This window comes from Belonocnema kinseyi, chromosome 2, assembly GCF_010883055.1.
Source record: "Belonocnema kinseyi isolate 2016_QV_RU_SX_M_011 chromosome 2, B_treatae_v1, whole genome shotgun sequence".
Taxonomy (NCBI): Eukaryota; Metazoa; Arthropoda; class Insecta; order Hymenoptera; family Cynipidae; genus Belonocnema; species Belonocnema kinseyi.
This window is the reverse complement of record NC_046658.1, coordinates 44,632,932-44,651,131: the sequence shown is the minus strand read 5'-3', so window position 1 is coordinate 44,651,131 and position 18,200 is coordinate 44,632,932. Positions and strand designations below refer to the sequence as shown.

General features: G+C 36.0%; 1 protein-coding gene across 7 annotated transcripts in view; it reads left to right on the top strand.

The window, feature by feature from the left end:
* The window catches only part of LOC117168312 (serine/threonine-protein kinase 32B), a 115,003-nt gene that overhangs the window by 85,023 nt on the left and 11,780 nt on the right, over nt 1–18,200 (top strand). For all 7 annotated transcript variants that reach the window (XM_033353876.1, XM_033353878.1, XM_033353879.1 and 4 more), the window contains 3 exons: nt 2,564–2,653; nt 4,843–5,290; nt 8,958–9,164. In XM_033353876.1, coding sequence (XP_033209767.1) covers nt 2,564–2,653; nt 4,843–5,290; nt 8,958–9,164 — 745 coding nt within the window. The remainder of the gene's footprint in view (nt 1–2,563; nt 2,654–4,842; nt 5,291–8,957; nt 9,165–18,200) is intronic.

The window sequence follows — 18,200 nt, the reverse complement described above, 5'->3', positions numbered from 1 at the left end:
TTATATAACTTATCTTTCACATTTTCCATCATGTTAATATATTGTTAGACTTTCAAAAGTATCAGTCAACCAAAACTGTGGTATTAAAATATTGAAGAAAGTACAATAAATAAATACTATGCACAATTCTCCTCTGAATTACATTAATTGAAAATACATGTTAACATACTGAAATAAAATAATTAAAATTCTAGTCACCATCACAATTTTATTATGAATAGTTATTCGCCCCAAGCACCGTAACAAATATTTCGTTTCTGCGGTGCTGCTTGCGTCGGAGAGGAGAGCATCAAGTACGCGTCTACCACCCTCGCTCTCCAGGCGAAATAGTGGTGAACGCTGAACATGTGTGCCTGGCGGGAATTTCCCCTAGCTGGGAATATCTGCTTTAGTGAGTGTTTTAGAATATTCTCAGCAGATTGGAATAGAGTTTGGGTTAGAAAAATGTGCATAGGTTAATGAATTTAGGACCTGTCACCTATGAAGGATACGTTTTGAGTCATGACATTCCCAATGACATTTTCCTTCAGAGCGTGTCATGCGACCCCGATTATCTAGTACACATACTATCTAGATGTTCAATTCATGCGGGAATGACCAACATCCGAAGGCACAATTCCGCACTAAAAGTGCTTTATTACCATATCTGTCACTTACAGCATTAACATTATTACAACTCCGCTAAACGCTCCTAGGGAAATCGAGTCAATTGTCGCGAGTGAGAAGTGCCGCATGTACTGTATCTTCATATTCTCGACAATTTTTTCTGTTGCGCACTCGAGGCCTGGCACAGTTCCCCTGTACATCGAGAAACGAACCATGTTCGTTATCGAATTTTCGGCACCAGCTGGCAAAAACAGCATACCCGAGGAAAATGAAAATAAAGAGAGGTAAAGAGATCTTACAAGAGAGATACGACGATTTTACCTAGAATATTCTGTTAGTCTAATTGTCCTTATCATTAGCGCTCTTGAATGTGCCAATCTTTCACTGGTTAACAACCTGAAAAGCATCCCTTTGTGTTAACAAGATAAAAATAGCAAATTCGGTTATCCTGAACTGGTGCACTCCGACATGCACCGAAGCAGGTCCGAGTAAAAAGGCAGAAGTAAGAAGAAGTAAGATGGAGCGGACAGAGTGCCCTTGGAGTACGCCAGTGCAGGATAGTCGAATATGCGAATCACCAACAGCTTGTAAAGTGATGAGATCCAGCGTCGACGGATGAAATTGCTTTATTTTTCAATCAATAAATCAGGCCAATAGACAAAAACAACTAACATCCATTTTCATTTAATCATTTTTGTTTTAAAATGCAACCACTTGGTTGACAATTCATTATTGTAGATTGAAAATTTAACTATTTAATTAGAGATTCTATTGTTTGGTTGAAATTTCATTAGTTTGTTAAATATTAAAGTGTTTTCTTAAAAAATCATCCTTTTTGCTCAAATATTCAACTGCTTTGTCGAATTATCCTAATTTTAGATTGAAAATGCGTCTTTTTGGATTGAAAATTCATATTTAGGCAGAAAAGTCATCTTTCTTGGTTAAAAATTCATCTTTTTTACTCGACAGCTCATTCTTTTTAATTGAAATTCTACTATTACATTGTTGATTTAGAATTCTTCTCTTTTGGTTAAAATTTTTACTATTTGGTTAAAAATATTATTATTTTGTTGGAAAATTATCTCTTTATGGTTAAAGTTTCATATTTTTTATTTGAAAATTCGACCATTTGGTTGAAAATTCATTTTTATGGGTTATAAATTCAACTACAGTAAAACTCTTCTATAGCGCCGATTCTGGGGCTGACGGTGAGTGGGAACTAACCCATTATAGCCCGATCCGCTTTTATTTGTTCACGCCTGAGTAACAACTCCAGACGCCGCGCACCCCACGTAGCTCCTGTTATACCTATGTGCGGTTCGGCGCCAATTCTCGGAAGGGCTATATAAGGGAGGGCTATTGAAGGGTTTCACTGTATTTGGTTACAATTTTAACTTTTTGCTGAAAATTCTTCTCTTTGGCTTGAAAGTTCAACTATATGACAGTAAATGTAATTGTTTGTTTGAAAATTAAATGTTTTGTGGTTGAAAATGCAACCACAAATGTTTTCTATGTTGTCTTTGAAAGTTTTATTCGCCGGGGTAACAAATGATGAAAGTTAATAGTTTAATAGCACAAAAGTTATAAATAACGTGAAAGTATAGAAGACATGACGGCGTGAAAGCAAACATAAAATCTATTTGCATAAAATTTATTCACTTCGTGCGTTGACAGAAATGCAATGAATTTCTGACCCGATTTACACAGGGAATTTATCGCAAATGATTTTCCGGGAAATTAAACATTGCATTTAGGGCATCGGGGCATTATCAACGTTGTTGATAAATTAAGCATCTTTTCTGCAAGTTGGAAACTAGGAGAATTAAAGCTCAACCGAATATTGAAAGCTGATTTTGAATTCGCATTTTTGTTATAGAAATGGTCATCTATAATCAGTCACGTATAAAGTGTTTGATTTTTTAACAAATAAAAAATATGATTTATCCATTTTTCGTAGGTCATGCTCACGTTACTGATTTCAATATTGCAACGAGATTGGAAGATGGGCAATTAGCAACTTCTATGTCAGGAACGAAGCCATACATGGGTATGTATAAAGCGAATAATATATTATATTAAAGTTGAATTTTGTAATTCAACTCACAACTTTAGAATTTCAAATTATGTAATAGAATTTTTAAGAGATAAATTGCATCAATTTGAATTCAGTAACAATTAATACAATCCAGGTTTATTTAGTTTTATTTAAGGGTGTTGGTTAAATCTAATTTTGAATTTTTTTTAGGTACGGTACTAACTAAATATATTTTTTTTCCAAATCCTCAGATCAATAAAATGTTGAAAAATTAAACCTTTCGTTGAGGAAATCATTATTTTCACGACAAATATTAATTTTGCGAAAGAAAGAAATCAGCGGGTAGCAGACGACAGCATTTTAACGGTTCGAATTGTTTGCAAATTTATTTTGTCACTCGCAATTCTGACATCATTAAATAATTCTCGACAGGTACCAAGTTGTCGAGGGGGCACGAATTGATGATGGTAACTCTAAATTTGGCGAAATACGTGCCGAAATGGAGAAAGGGCATTAACTTACCTGCTCTGTGTGTGTATATTGTAACTGTAGTTGTTAGCCATTTCGCGACGTATTTCGCAAAATTTAGAGTCACCATCATCAATTCGTGGCTAATTTATCTCTTTCGCAAAATTAATATTTGTCGTGAAAATAATGATTTCCTTTAAAAAAGGTTTTATTTTTCAACATTTTATTTAAATGAGGATCTCGCAAAACCCCGGCTATTCGACAAGTTTTCTTTCTTTCGTTCATAAATCCTTCGGAAAAAATATATACTGAGTCAGTGCAATACTTATAAAAAAAATCAAAGTCAGATTTAACCAGCACCCTTAAGGAACTCACTCGATGCAGTATTTTGTTGAATAAAGTCATTAGAAACCCAAAGAGAAAAATCCTATAACTTGCCTGCACATGAAAAACATTGTCAATTCTCAAAGTCTAAAAATCTCTAATCTAAAAGTGTTTCGTAAATACCGCATAATATATGTATATGTTTGAATTGAAGCCTGAACAACTGTGCACGGAGCGACTGTCCGCGTCCATGGTCACAGGAAGCATAGGTGGTACGCTAAAAACGGTTGAGGTACACATATAGGATACTTCCAACTGTGAACGTCTCAATTAATACGATCAAGTATTCAGCTCATAAGTTCATGTGCACAGTTGTGAGTGCTCCATCTGGACACGTGTAATTGTCGACGTGCACAGTTGGAAGTGTCCCATCTGTGCAAGTTCGCAGTCATTCCAGTTATTCCGTGCACATTTGTACTCATCCTAAATTGAGAAATGCAAAGCTGGGAGTATCACGTGTGTGCACGTGGACTTTTAAGTTGAAAATCTGATCTAATCTTGGATCTAATTATTGATATGTGCATAGTTGGTAGGGTACCATCTGTGCACGTCAAAATGTCGATGTACATATATTGGCCGGTGCACAGTTATCCATGTTGACAACGATGTGCCAATGTTGTCAAGAATGTAGATATTCGGGATTTTATTCGTTTGTTCGACGTTTAAATTCTTCCTCTTTCAATTGATATTCAAAAAATTGTAAAGTAGAAAAAGAATAAAACGCGGCTGACATTTTTAAAAAATACGTGGTAATTTTGTCCACGCCTCCATTCCATACCACTCCACGTAACGTTTTATCACTGTATAACTTCATATCCTATGCTTATACACATAGGACCTGAAGTTAGTTTCATTCGTGGCAAACAACTGATTCAAATGGATCTTTTTTTTTTTATTTTTTCAGAAACAAATAAAGGTACAAGAAAATATGAAGATAAAATTTTATACATCTAAAAAAGTTCTAAGAATAATACTATCAAACTGATAGGGTGCCTTCCTTATATAATAATACGAACTTTAAAACAACAAGAGAAATTTATAATTTCTGATACTTGCTATTTAGTATTACAGAATAGCTTTTTTGCCTTTTCCTGAAAAGTAGACGCCTTAGTCCTATCTTAAAGAGTAAAAATGGACATACTGTGGATTGCAACAACTATAGTTACTTCTAACTAAATTAAATCTTTAAACTTCCTAATATGAAAAAATGATCAGAAATGGTGCATTGAAAGCATTAATAAATAATTATATTTCATTTTGGTAATTTATTGAGAAAAATCTAAAAACATGCCCCGCTCAGTCCCGTCGTACGGAACATTGTAATATTTGATTATCCCGGTATTTTCTAGCTCCAGAAATTTACATGTGCTCTTGCGATGAAACGGGAGTTCTAGGATATGGATATTCAGTAGATTGGTGGAGTTTGGGAATTTTGGCATGGGAAATTCTTGCAGGAACACGGCCTTATCCTCTTCATGCATCTACAACTCACAGAGAAGCGCTGGAAATTCTGCAAGATGGAAGACATTCTCCAAAACACTGGAGTTCTTCAATACAAGAATTACTCGATCGACTTTTAACTTTAGCTCCTGATGCACGAGTATCGACTCTCAAAGAATTTAAGTATATTTCTATCATGAGCGAATTAGATTTCGACATGGTGTTGAGTAAAAAAGTCAAGCCTCCTTTCACCCCTCCAAAGGATCATTTGAATTGTGACCCCACTCACGAACTTGAGGAGATGATTATTGAAGAGAGACCACTCCATAAGAAAAAGAAACGTTTGGCCAAGCAAAGGCGAGTATTGAATATTATCATTCAAAATTTTCATTTTTAAAATACTTTAGGCATACATTAAACAGCATTCTTAATTCTATTATTGTATTACCATTTTTATTAGAGTTTAGATTAGAGTGGTGCAAACATTGCCAAGCTTAAAAAAAAGAAAATCCATGTGCAAATTTACTCTAACAGAATTAAATCGTCCACTTTCTCATCGAGGTCAGAGGTTGAACTTTGAATGTCTTAGTTGCTTTCGTGCTTATGAAAACATGTTTAGGATGATATTAGCCTACTTTTTTATGACTAATTAAATAGTAGATATCACATCGCAAAAAGAGTTCTAGAAAGGTTGTATATACAAAGCCGGTATTGGTAAAAAAATTGTCGGTGTCGGTAAAAAAAATTACCGATACCGACAATTTTGTTTTTTATCGATACCGACAATTTTTTACCAGTTTTTTTTAAAAGCATATTTTTAGGTAAGAGTTTAGACTGCAAGAAGAAGATATTAACCAATTAATTTTGTTCAAATGTATTTAATGCTATTGTTCGATCCTCAATATCGGCCATCTTGCTAGTTTGTTTCCCAGACTAAAAATCTTTGGAAGATGTTATTTCTGTGAACAGTCACAGGGGTGCCTTCCCGCCCACCACGAGACGTTGGAAAGGGGTCGGTGTCCGACCAAAATTAATTATGTGTACATTGACAGGGGTGCCTCCCCCACTAGACGTTAGAAAGGGGTCGGGGTTCGACTAAAATTATTTCTGTGAACAGTCAGAGGGGTGCACCCCCCAGGAGACGTTGGAAAGGTGTCGGGGTTCGACCAAAATAACTTTTGTGAACAGTCAGAGGGGTGCCTTCCCGTCCCCCACGAGAGGTTGGAAAGGAGCCGATGGTCGTCCAAAATTATTTATGTTAACCGTAATAGGGGTGCATCCCTGATGAGACATTGGAAAGAGGTCGAGGTTCGACCAAAATTACTTCTGTGAACATTCAGAGGGGTGCCCCCTCTCCCACGAGACGTTGGAAAGGGGTCAGGGTTAGACTAAAATTATTTCTGTGAACAGTCACAGGGGTGTACCCCCTCCTCCAAATACGTTGAAAAGAGGTCGGCGTTCGACAAGAATCACTTCTGTGAACAGTCATAGGGGTGCCTTACCGCTCCCCCTCCCCAATAGACGTTGGAAAGGGGTAGGGGTCCGACTAAAATTATATTTGTGAACAGTCACAGGAGTGCCTCCCCCACGAGAGGTTGGAAAGGGGTCGGGGTCGACTAAAATTATTTTTGTGAACTGTCAGCTGGGTGCCTTCACGCCCCATACTAGACTTTGGAAAGGGGTCGGGGTTCGACCAAAATTATTTCTGCCAACAGTCACAGGTGTGCCCCCCCCCCCCCCATAGACGTTGGAAAGGGGTAGGGGCTCGAACAAAATTATTTCTATGAACAGTTACAGGGGTGCCTTCCCGCCCCCACTAGACGTTGGAAAGGGGTAGGGATTTGACCAACATTATTTCTGTAACTATTAACAGGAGTGTCTTTCAGCCCCCTTCCCCACGAGATGTTAAAGAAAAGTTAGAGAAATTTGTATTCTATGAATTCCTTGAATTCCAAGAATTCCGCGAATTCCATGAATTCTATAAATTGCTTAAATTCCACGAATTCCTTAAATAGCATGAATTCCTTGAATTACATGAATTACTTGAATTCCTTGAATTGCATGAATTACTTGAATTCCTGAATTCTTTGAATTGCATGAATTCCTTGATTTCCATGAATTCCATGAATTCCATGAATACACGCGATCAACCGGTAACTTTCTAGAAGTATGCTTTTTTTAAATACCGGTAAAAAAATGTCGGTACCGACGATTTTTTTGTCGGTACCGACAGTGTATACACTTCGTTTTTTTAAACTAAAAAATAATAAAGTTTTTGAATTCATTTCACAAACTGAGTTGCAGATTCTGAAACAGCACTTTCGAAAACGCCCTTTATAGGATTTTAGTTCAAAAGTAACTTTGTTTTTTCAAGAAAATTGTGTATTTGAAAATGTGTGCACAAAAATGTGCATTTGCGCATTAATGAGTTAACAAAGAAAAAAATACAGCCTTTTTGCACACTTCATGTAATTGTGACTAATCAACAATAGTTAATTAGCAGAAAATAAAGTTTAGGAAGTTTTTTAGGTCGCTTATTACGAATCAGAAGTCAAAATTAAAAAATTTCAAATGTCGGTTCCGATTTTGGGTATCTAATATGGTCGAAAGAATTTTTTTAAATAAGTTCCGTGGTTTCAAAATGGTTATACGGTTTTTTTTGGGTCGCTGATTACGAATTTGAACTCAAAATCCAAAATTGAAATTAGCAGTCACAACAACCTTTTTTGCATTTTTTTACCACCATATTTGATTCGCCGTCTTCAATTTTGGAATTTTTATTTTCAGGTTCGTAATCAGCCACCGACAAAATCCTTGCTAACCCGTTTTGAAGCCACGGGTCCAATTTTTTCATGTTTTGACCTGCAAAACTTTTGAGAGGACATTTTAAAGCCACGGGACATATTTTTACATTATTCGTCCGTCATATGAGATCCGTCATTTTGAGTTTGGAAATTTTCGAAAACTTAACTCCAAAATCGCAATCAGCGTCCCCAAAAATCTTCCGAGCATGAAGTTTTAAAGAATTTGTATGTAAGGGAAAATATATGCTTCAAAAGGTAAAGGTATATTTAAGTCCATTTGTTGTCATAAAATGATAGACCCTAAGCCTACTTTTGATATTAAAATAATCCAAACTTTCTTTTTACAAAACTTTGTTTTTTACTTCTAGATAATTTTCAACTTGTGACCATATAGTAAAGTTTTCAACTTAAAATATAGATTTTGAACTAAAAAAGGAAGAATCAAATTTTCAGTTAAAATAACTGAATCTCAACTAAGGAAAAAAAGGATATTGCAACAAAACTAGTTCAATTTTTAACCAGAGAGATGAATCTTTGATTTAAAAAAATTAATTCTCAACAAAAAGCGTGACAGTTTATAATTCCGCCAAAAATGTTATATTTTTCAATAAAAAAAAGTTAAGTTAAACCTAAAAATATGTATTTTCAACAATATAACTGGATTTTCAACGATAAAAGATCAATTTTCAAGCAAAAATGAAATAAGCACATTTTCAGTTTAAAAATTAATTTTCAACCAAAAAAATGAATTTTTAATAATAGTGATGAATATTCCAGAGAAAAAAAACAAATAAAATACATGAGCTTTTAACTAAAAAAAAATAGATTTCAACCAAAGAATTTAATTTTTACCCATAGCTACTTTTTCAATCTGAGAGATGAATTTTCAACTAAGAAGGTTACATTTTCAAAAATGTTAAGTTTAAATTTAGCCAAATTTCACCTAAATTTAAATGATCAGAATTAAATTAAATTTGGGTTAAATTCATCAAGAAATATCAATTTCCCGTATAAAATGTTTTTCATAGAAAGGCTTTTAATTTCCTGGCTTTCAGCAGTTACCTGACTAGGAGGAACCCCGAGTATTACAAATTTTATTTATAAAAAAGCAGGCAGAGGAAAATAGAATATTGAATTGAAGCTCATCAAGCAGGTATCTGCTTGGTGAATCAAAAAGACCAAGCGATAGATTATAATTTTTGCAGATGATCTTAATACAGATCGCTCGAGGTAAAATCCCTGGCTCAGGATGTCCTGGCTGCAGAAGGAAGTCCAAAGTCCAAAAAACTCGAATGTATACCAGAATATCTCACCTTTAATCGAGAATGGGAATTGAAAAGAATAGAAGAAGAAAGGAAGGAAAAGCAATGGGAAGAAGAACTGAATAATGCTATGATGAATGCCGAGACTCATGAGCAGAGGTTGAGGTAGGTCCGAATTTGAAATTGACCCGCTTATTACCAAAACAGTTATATAACTCGAGAAGCAGCACGTGTGCATAATGAGATCGAAGATATTATTTTTGCCTCTTGAGAACTTCCATACACTCACTTGTCCATACATACTCTCAAAGGCCAACCAATAAAGCATTTTTTGGGGACATAGATTTAGAGTGGAAGCGATATGGATATTCGTGTAGTCTGCTTTGAAGGCCTGTATATTTTCAAGCGCAAACTCGCAGGTATAAGTTTATTTATAAATTAAAGATATTAAAAATATCTAAATTTTCTTGGCCGAACTTCAAGATTGGTTCATTTTTTACTTATAAAAAAAATCGGCAAAATTAGCTACTGTCCTCGGATATTTTTTTCGGAATAAAGATGTGAGGAAGTTACAACCGGAAGCCCATGTACACTACGTACAATCAATCTCAAAAGTTGCCTATCTTTAAAATGATTTATGAAATCGACAAAAAAAGTTTTACTATTACTTTCTGTAAATCTTAATGGAGGCTTCTAAGCATACTTCAGAACAAAATAAATCATATTAAAATTATTTATTTAACAGTAGTTACTTAAAGGCTTAGTTTTTCCTTTCTCCTTAGGGATAAGTTACCATTTTTATTTAATCCCAATGATCAAGGCCTCATTTTATTCTTTGAAGGATTCTATACAATTTTATTTGAATGTTGTTAATTAAAATGTACACTATGATTGTTTATAACAATAATAACTTATGATTTCTCAATTAATTTTTTAAAATAAAATCAACCCAAATAGAAATTTAGAGAACCCTTCGAAGAATAAAATAAGGCCTTGATCATTAGGATTAAATAAAAATTGTAAGTTTTCCCTAAAGAGAGAGGAAAAACTAAATCTTTAAATAGCTATTGTTAAATAAATCATTTCAACCTAGATTATTTTTTTCTGAAGTGTGCTTGGAAGCCTCCATCAAGATTTACAGGAAATAATAATAGATCTCTTTTTATCGATTTGATCAATCATTTTAAAAATAGGCAACTTTTGAGATTGATTGTATAGGTAGTGTACATCCTTAAACCCATCCTGGTCACATTTTTATACCTAGTAATACATACCTAGTAAGTGAAATTTGCATAGCGACTATTTCCCGATACACGCGCATGAGAAAATAAGCTACTATTTATCTAAAATATTCTCCTCTCTGTATTTCCAATCGCGTTGATCCATCGTACTAGAACTCGATTCTGCCTTTGAGAAGTAGTACCAATACATATATTATCCTGTTTGATAAGGTTGAATTTAACTAGTCTTCTTTAAGTATACCGAATATAGTCTTCTTTTCGAGGTGGGAGTTTCTGATGATTCCGGTAATTCCCGCTCCGATACTTTTCTATAGATGCTAGAGATCCAGACACTTTGCTAATCAATGCCAATTGAGAAAGGTTTGATGTGCCAACTGTCAAAACAGCCATTCCACTTCTTCTAGAGACTGACCTGTCTATTCTTCTAAATTGATAATTATGAAATATAAATTTCTACATGACTATGGTTACGATCAGGTGGACTAAGTTCTTGTCCAACGAGGTATGGTAGTTCCTGGCTCAAGGCGGAGGAATTTAGGCTTTATAAACTTAACTACTGATCAGGACGAAGTGTCATCCGAGCCTTTTTAATAATAATTTAACCGAAAAAACTGGAACATACGGTAATTAGTCCACAAATCATTTCTCATAATCAACTAGCATTGAAGGGGGTCCTATTATCAGGAATATTGATATATCGGATGTCAAAGTCCTTTTGAATCCTTCAAGATGGAACAAACTTTTTTCTAGTATGTTACTTGGAAATACTATGATTATCGAATCAGTTACTCGACTTTTAAGTTAAAATGAAAATTGGTCAAATCCAAGAATCGAGAAAATGTGCTTGTTCACGCTGGATCCATTTGCAGCTGAATATAGTTCTCTAGGTCATTATTTGTGGTTAAGTTTTATTTATTTTGAAGAGAAATCTAAAATTGTTTTCTTGTGTGGTAATGTGCCTAGGAAGATGATAATTCGATAGATAATTTAGTTAAACTATAAAGCAAAATAGAATCTATTCAATCCGAGAGTTTCCTAAATTCGATTTGGTTCTGTTTTTTTTTAAAGTAGCTTCAGTGAGATTTAAATTTTGTCTTTCTGAGTAATAGCTGAGATGGTAGAAGTGCTCAAGGGTATAAGTTAAAATTTGTTAACTGAAATGTGCACAGTGTCTTGTAGAAGAGGGCGGAAAAGACATAATTCTCGCGGAGTTTGATCTGGACGTGTTCTGTGTTACTGAAACTTAGTTGCATTCGAAGCAGGTGTGGGTATTCCCTGGCTACATAACACGCAGATGTGACAGACTAAGAGATAGAGGGGGTGGTTTGGCTATGTTAGTCAAAAAAGGTCTCGGTTTCAGGAAACTTGACCTGGTTGGTCTCTTTCTAAGAGCTTTGGATGTAGTAGGCATTTTTCTACTTATTTCCATGGATTCTATTACAGTCCTTTCGATCATTTTTTCTTTTATACGTGATACTAAATATGACAGTTAATGTTATTTAATTAACTGTGCAAACGGAGTGAATCATATGTTCCTTATCGGGATTTCAATGCTGTTTCCGGAATGTGGGGCGCAATTTGGGAGAATGCGTCGAGCAAGCAATTGAGTATAGCTGCTCCTGACAGGGATCTGGTTGCCTTGAACAACCATGAGCCTACTTTTCTTCCGTGTATGGAACAATCTAGTTCGAACCTGGATTTTGTCTTTATTTCTGCTTCTTCAGCTTTCCTAGCCTTGGTGTCGGTTTTTGAGGATAACTATAATTTCGATTATTTTCTGGTGAATAGGTTTATTGGCACTATTCCTATAATATCCAGCTCCTCATTTAGGAGATTTTACATCAAGTCTTTGGATTGGTTCCTCTCCCGCAAAGGCGTTAAGGAGCCAATTCAATCCTCGTTCAGAAATTGAATGGCAGTTTGAACCCGTCTAGAGTTTATGATCATTTTATGGTTTATGTGTTAAAAATTCTGGCGAAATGTGGGCCGTTCCTATGTGGCTCGCATGGGGTAAGTGGAAGACCCAACACTGGTGGTGGAATTCCAAATGTGATGAGGCATTATTTCAGGAGGCATTATTTTAAGGATTGCAGTGAGACACTTAATCCGGGTACTGGTATTCCGAAGGTCCGCCGTAGTATTTGGTCCTGGACCTCAAAATTAAGTGCCAGTTGTACTGGTACCCTTAAGCATCAGAATTCTCTGGAATTACAAGAACTCCATGACGATCTACTATCTGTTTCATAAATCTTGGCCCCTCTACAAGTCATTGAACAACTCAATCAAAAACAAAAATCATTTGACCGCGATGCGTTCATAATTTTTTAATTCAAATTTGCAAAGAAAATTAAAAACGTGTTTAAAAGCACGTTTTATAACTTAATCAACTTTCAACCGCCGTATTTATAAATATTTATAACTATTGTGTCGGCAGTAAGTAAAAGCGAAGGATGCTAACTCAATTTCTAATCAAGCTGGAAGGCGATTTTCTCAAGGCGATAACAGCACTTGCTGTGCTAAAGTGTCGTTTCCTTAAACCTCCCCTGTCCTCCTTATTTTCCTGACCCCGTACTACCTGATACTGATCACAGGTAGGTGGTCCACTTTATGAGAAAGGCCAAAAGGCCTACGCCAAAAACATGGCGAACTCCTCTGTGAAATTGGATCCCCCGGACAACGACAATTTCACTCACAACATTGGTTTGCAAACAAAATTCATGGATGTGGAATTTGATTCTGAATTGGACGAGAATATGGTGAGTAACTCCGTCCAAAACCTGAGTAACGAAATCCAAAAATCCCAGAATGTACGGAATCTGAGTACCTCGCCAATACGTACTGTCGCCCCTAACCTCAACGCGTTAAAGGAGAGACCGACAAAGGGAAACTCCTTCCACCTGCTCGATGCTTCTTCTTCAGAGAAAAGCAAAATTTACAACAGAAATGATTCGGGAGTTTTCAACTCCTATGAGAAACTATTTAAAAACAGATATAAAGCTCCATAATAAAGGTCCCTTCTTCGTAACTGTTAAACCAACAAAAGATTGCAAATCTAAGCACGTCATGGTGGTTAGGAAGATTCTCCGCACTTCTTTCCCCGGACTAATAAAACATATTGAGAAACCTGGTTCCTACAGAGTTCTAGTAGAATATCACGATGGTAAAACTGCCAACAAGATCATTGACAGTTCGGTTCTCTTGGCCAAATCCAATCTCTCTGCATTTATCCCTAACTATCGGGTCGCTCGTGAGGGCATAGTGCGCGATATTCCTATGGAAATATCTAATGAGGATATAATTAGATACTCTGTTACAAATTCCAAATCCCCGGTTATTAGTGCTTGTCGCTTTGTTGTTAAGAACGACAAGGGAGAATTCGTCCAGACAAAAACGATGCAGATTAGATTTGAACGTCAGGAGGTCCCAGATTTCATTGACATCTTCCAACTTAGAGTCAAAGTAGAACCCTACATCTCCCAACCAAGAATCTGCTATGAATGCTGTAGATTCGGTCATGTTGCAAAACAATGCAAAAACCCTCGATGTCGTTCTTGTTGTGGAACTCCCCACAACACTGGAGCTAAATATCCCCAAGATAATTCTCAAATCTGTCTTAATTGTAAAGGTCCACACTTAGCTTCTGACAAGAAATGTCCAGTCTATATAGACCAAATTTGTATTAGAAAGATCGCAGCCTTCAGAAATATCCCTATCAATGATGCCACACGCCTTTTCCATCAAGAGAAGAAACGCACGCAAGCAAGTAATTCTACCTTCGATATAAAATCGCTGCTTAAAGGACCACCGAAATCTGTTTCTGTTCCTCCACAGGCGCCCAACTTTAGCTATTGAACCTTCCCGAACCTCGGAGACGTGAACTTTGACTCTGCCACGGGTAATCCTACTTCAAGCCTACATGAAACTTTTGCATCTATCACATCTTTCTCAAAACCAAAATCACGGGTCCAATATAAGGATAAACAACATGTCGCACTTTTAACTTTCCACGGAAAACTCCAATCAAAGAAACCGAAAAATTGCCTCGAGTCCTTTTATAAGAGTTCCTAATTTTTCTAATAATATCGATGTAACTAATATCCCTGTTTCACAGACAAATTTTAATCCTCATGGTGCTACATCCTTTCCTCCCTCTAATTCATCCCTTCTTCCTCAGTTTGCCGAAAGTCTTGCTCAGATGATGTCTTTTCTGTCACAGCTGTGTAGCCAAATGGCTCCTTTCCTAGCCATGCTAAATAATCTCAATTGCCTCTTCACCACCCCTCTGATTCCTAATTCTATACCCTCCTCACAGACCGCGACCCCCCATATTTTACATTAGATAATGGCTACGGAGAGTTCTTTAAATATTCTTCACTGGAATTGTCGAGGTGTTTTCCCGAAGAAAGACTCACTGGAAAAAATCTCACACAAATTTGATTTAATTCTCTTGAGTAAGACCTGGATTAATCCCCAGTTCAGATTTATTCTCAGGGTTTTAATGTTATAAGGAAGGATCGCCCTGGTCGGTTGGGTGGTGGTCTTTTGATAGCCATTAGAAATGACATTCCATTTAAACAAATAGATACAATCTATTGTATAGATGACACCCTTGATACATTATCAGTGGCCATTCCAACTGACCTGGGTCAATTACTAATTGTAAATCTTAATAGAAATCCCCGCGCTCCTACTAGACCAATTAATTGGCGAACTTTCTTTGATTCGACTTCATACTTTTTCCCTATCTTAGTTGGAGGAGAATTCAATGCACATCACCCATCTTGGGGATGTGAATCCTCCTGTCCATCAGCAAATTCAATCCATAAAGATGACAATCTTCCTGAATTAAAATCTCTTTATATTACCCATGCATATTACAATTATGTATGCCCTTCACAAGGCGGATCCCAAATTAGAAAGAAAGCCTTCAAGGAAAAAATTCTATACAACCCCCCCCCCCTGGTGGAACAATGAATGCGACATGATTTCTCGTATAAGATTAGCAAAATTTAAACACTATATGGCCTCCTCTGACTACGAGAACTTAATTGATTTCCAAAAATACCAGGCATTAACCACAAAAAGATTTAAAGTCATTAAACGCACCACTCTCAGATCATACTCTGAATCTTTGTCATTCAATTCCCCTATTTCTAATGTTTGGAATAAAAGAAGAGGGTTTTGTCACAGACTATTGAACCTACCATCGCCTTCCGCTAGGTCTATAAACTTGTATGCACTAGATAATATGAATGCCTATATCGAGAGCTTCTTAGCGATGTCAAATGATTTTTCTTATGTGGTGATTCCTTCTCTCCCAAATTTCTTCTTAGAAAGCAATTCCTCCCTTTACAACAATACTCCTATTTCTCTTCCTCCAAATAACTATGCTGCACTACAGAAAGTTGAAATTTTGGATCAACCCTTTACTTTTCTGGAGATGGCTTTCATTCTGAAAAGTTTGAAACTCAAATCTTCTCCTGGACTCGATAAAATTAGTTATGAGGTAATATTGAACCTTCCAAAAGCCTCCCGTCTGCATCTACTACATATCTTAAATCATATAATTGATGAAAGTATCTTCCCTGATTCCTGGAAATATTTCCTGCTGATAACCTGACTATCCTCTCCTCGGAATTTTATTTATCCCAAGCTAAAAACCAATATACAGCCTGTCTGTTTTTAGATGTAAAAGCCGCATATGATAATGTCATTCCAAATATTTTAACTAATGTCCTGTTGGAGATTGGTCTTACCATTAAAATCTGTAAATTCATTTCCAGTCTAACCCAAAAACTAAGGCTTTTCTTTAGAGTCCATGGCGAAAATAAAGGCCCATTCACTATCAAAAAATGCCTTCCGCAGGGTTGCATTCTCAGCCCGGTCTCGTACACCAATTACACGCAGAAACTACATTCAATCTTTTACCCTGGCTGCAAAATTTTAGAATTTGCCGATGATATAGCCCTTTATTTTACTTCATATGAATTGAAGGAATGTATTTATGTTCTCCAACAAAGTTTAACCGACATAAATAACCTTTTGAAGGAAAGGGGTTTATCTATTTCCCCAGATAAATCAAAATTAGACATTTTTCCAATCCCAATCAAAAACCTACCAGATAATGTCCATATCTCTATCGACAACCAAACCATTATTCCATCTGAGTCAGCTACTTTTTTAGGGATCATTTTTCATTGTACCTTATCTTGGGAGTTACACTTCTCAAAACTGATCAATAGAGGCAATCAGGTCATCAACATCTTGAAATGCTTATATGGTACTTGGTGGGGTTCTCACCCCTAGACTCTCTAAATTTTATTCCGTTCTCTAGGTAGGAGCTCTTTTGACTATGGCAGTCACGTTCTATCCATTTATAGCGGGGATATATTTTTCAGGAAACTTAACAAACTGCATAATAGATTTTTACGTGTTATCTCCGGACACCGAATATCCACAGCTATCATTGTTATGCAAGCTGAACTGAAAGAATTCTCCTTAAAGTCCATATTTCAACTACTATCTGACAAATTTTTAATAAAAACTTTCCTCACAGCTAATCACCCAGTCCATTCTATTCTATATAACTTGTACCACATAACAAAAAATGGCTTGACCCTATTCAACCTGCATAAGAGCTTTTTCCTACTAAAATCCTTCTACAAACTCATGGGTTATAAAGACAGAGTCTTAAACTCAGCCACTCCGTTACATTTTTTAAGTCCCTACCCATTGAAGTTTTTCCAACCTGCGATCAATTTACAAATAGGCTTAACATTGAAGCACAGCAAATACCCTGAAAAAGTTTTCAGCAATTTTACTAAACTTCCATTTTCGGATTTTGCCCACTTTTCCACCGACGGCTCAAAATTCCCAGAATCATTTGTTGGGGTCTCTGTATATTCCCCGCAATTAAATGTAGAAATCAAAATCAGGATTTCAGAACATGCTTCTATCTACTCAGCAGAAGCACTAGCGATTAATGAGACAATTAAGCACATCTTGGATAACAACATTCCCAGTTCACTCATTTTCTCGGACTCAAAAAGTGTACTTCAAGCTTGTCAATACTTCAACGATTCTTCTTTAACGTCGTATCTTATTTCCAAGATTCGAAATCTTCTTTATATAGCTAGAGGTAATAACCTTAATATAACTCTAATATGGATTCCTGGTCAAAAGGGTATTTCAGGCAATAAAAACGCCGACAATTTGGCTAAAATTGCCTCTAAAGATGGAACCTTTCTGGATATAAAACTCCCACACACTGATATTTGGTCAGTAATCCTTCCCCTACACCTAATCTCTGCCTTAGAAGCTTGAGGTAAAGCCTCGGAATCTTCAGGAATTGGCCAATATTACTTTAAAACCTTTTTTGATTCATCGAAATTCAACAAACCATGGTTTCCCAAATTTAAACTCGATAGGAAATCAATAGTAACTATTTCAAGGCTACGATCCAATCACTACAACCTAGCTGCTAGCCTAGCTAGAACAAATTTTATAGATTATGGGGGGGGGGGTGCGCTTTGTGCGGTTTCCCTGACGAGGATATCAATCACGTACTATGGGCCTGCGCTGGTTACTCAGATTCCAAAAAACAACTCGAGTCATCTCTTATTGAAAACGGGTTTTTACCACCGTTCAATATAGTACCTTTCCTGTACAATCCTAAAAATAAAAATTTTCTTCCTATCTTAGAATTCATTAAAAGCAATAACCTACTTATTTAACCTTTTTTGTATAATCATATACAAACATGAGCTCTATTCCCAATTTTTCATTCCGTTCAGTTTCACACTCCTGTTCTTTTTAAATTTAAATCATAATTCGCGTCTTTCATCTTGTTAGACAACGCCATCTCCATTGTACTTCCGCCTACCTCGCGTACGTTATCCTCTCTTTTTTCCAATCCAAATCGTTTTCCTAACCAAAAACGTTACACCATGACACAATATTA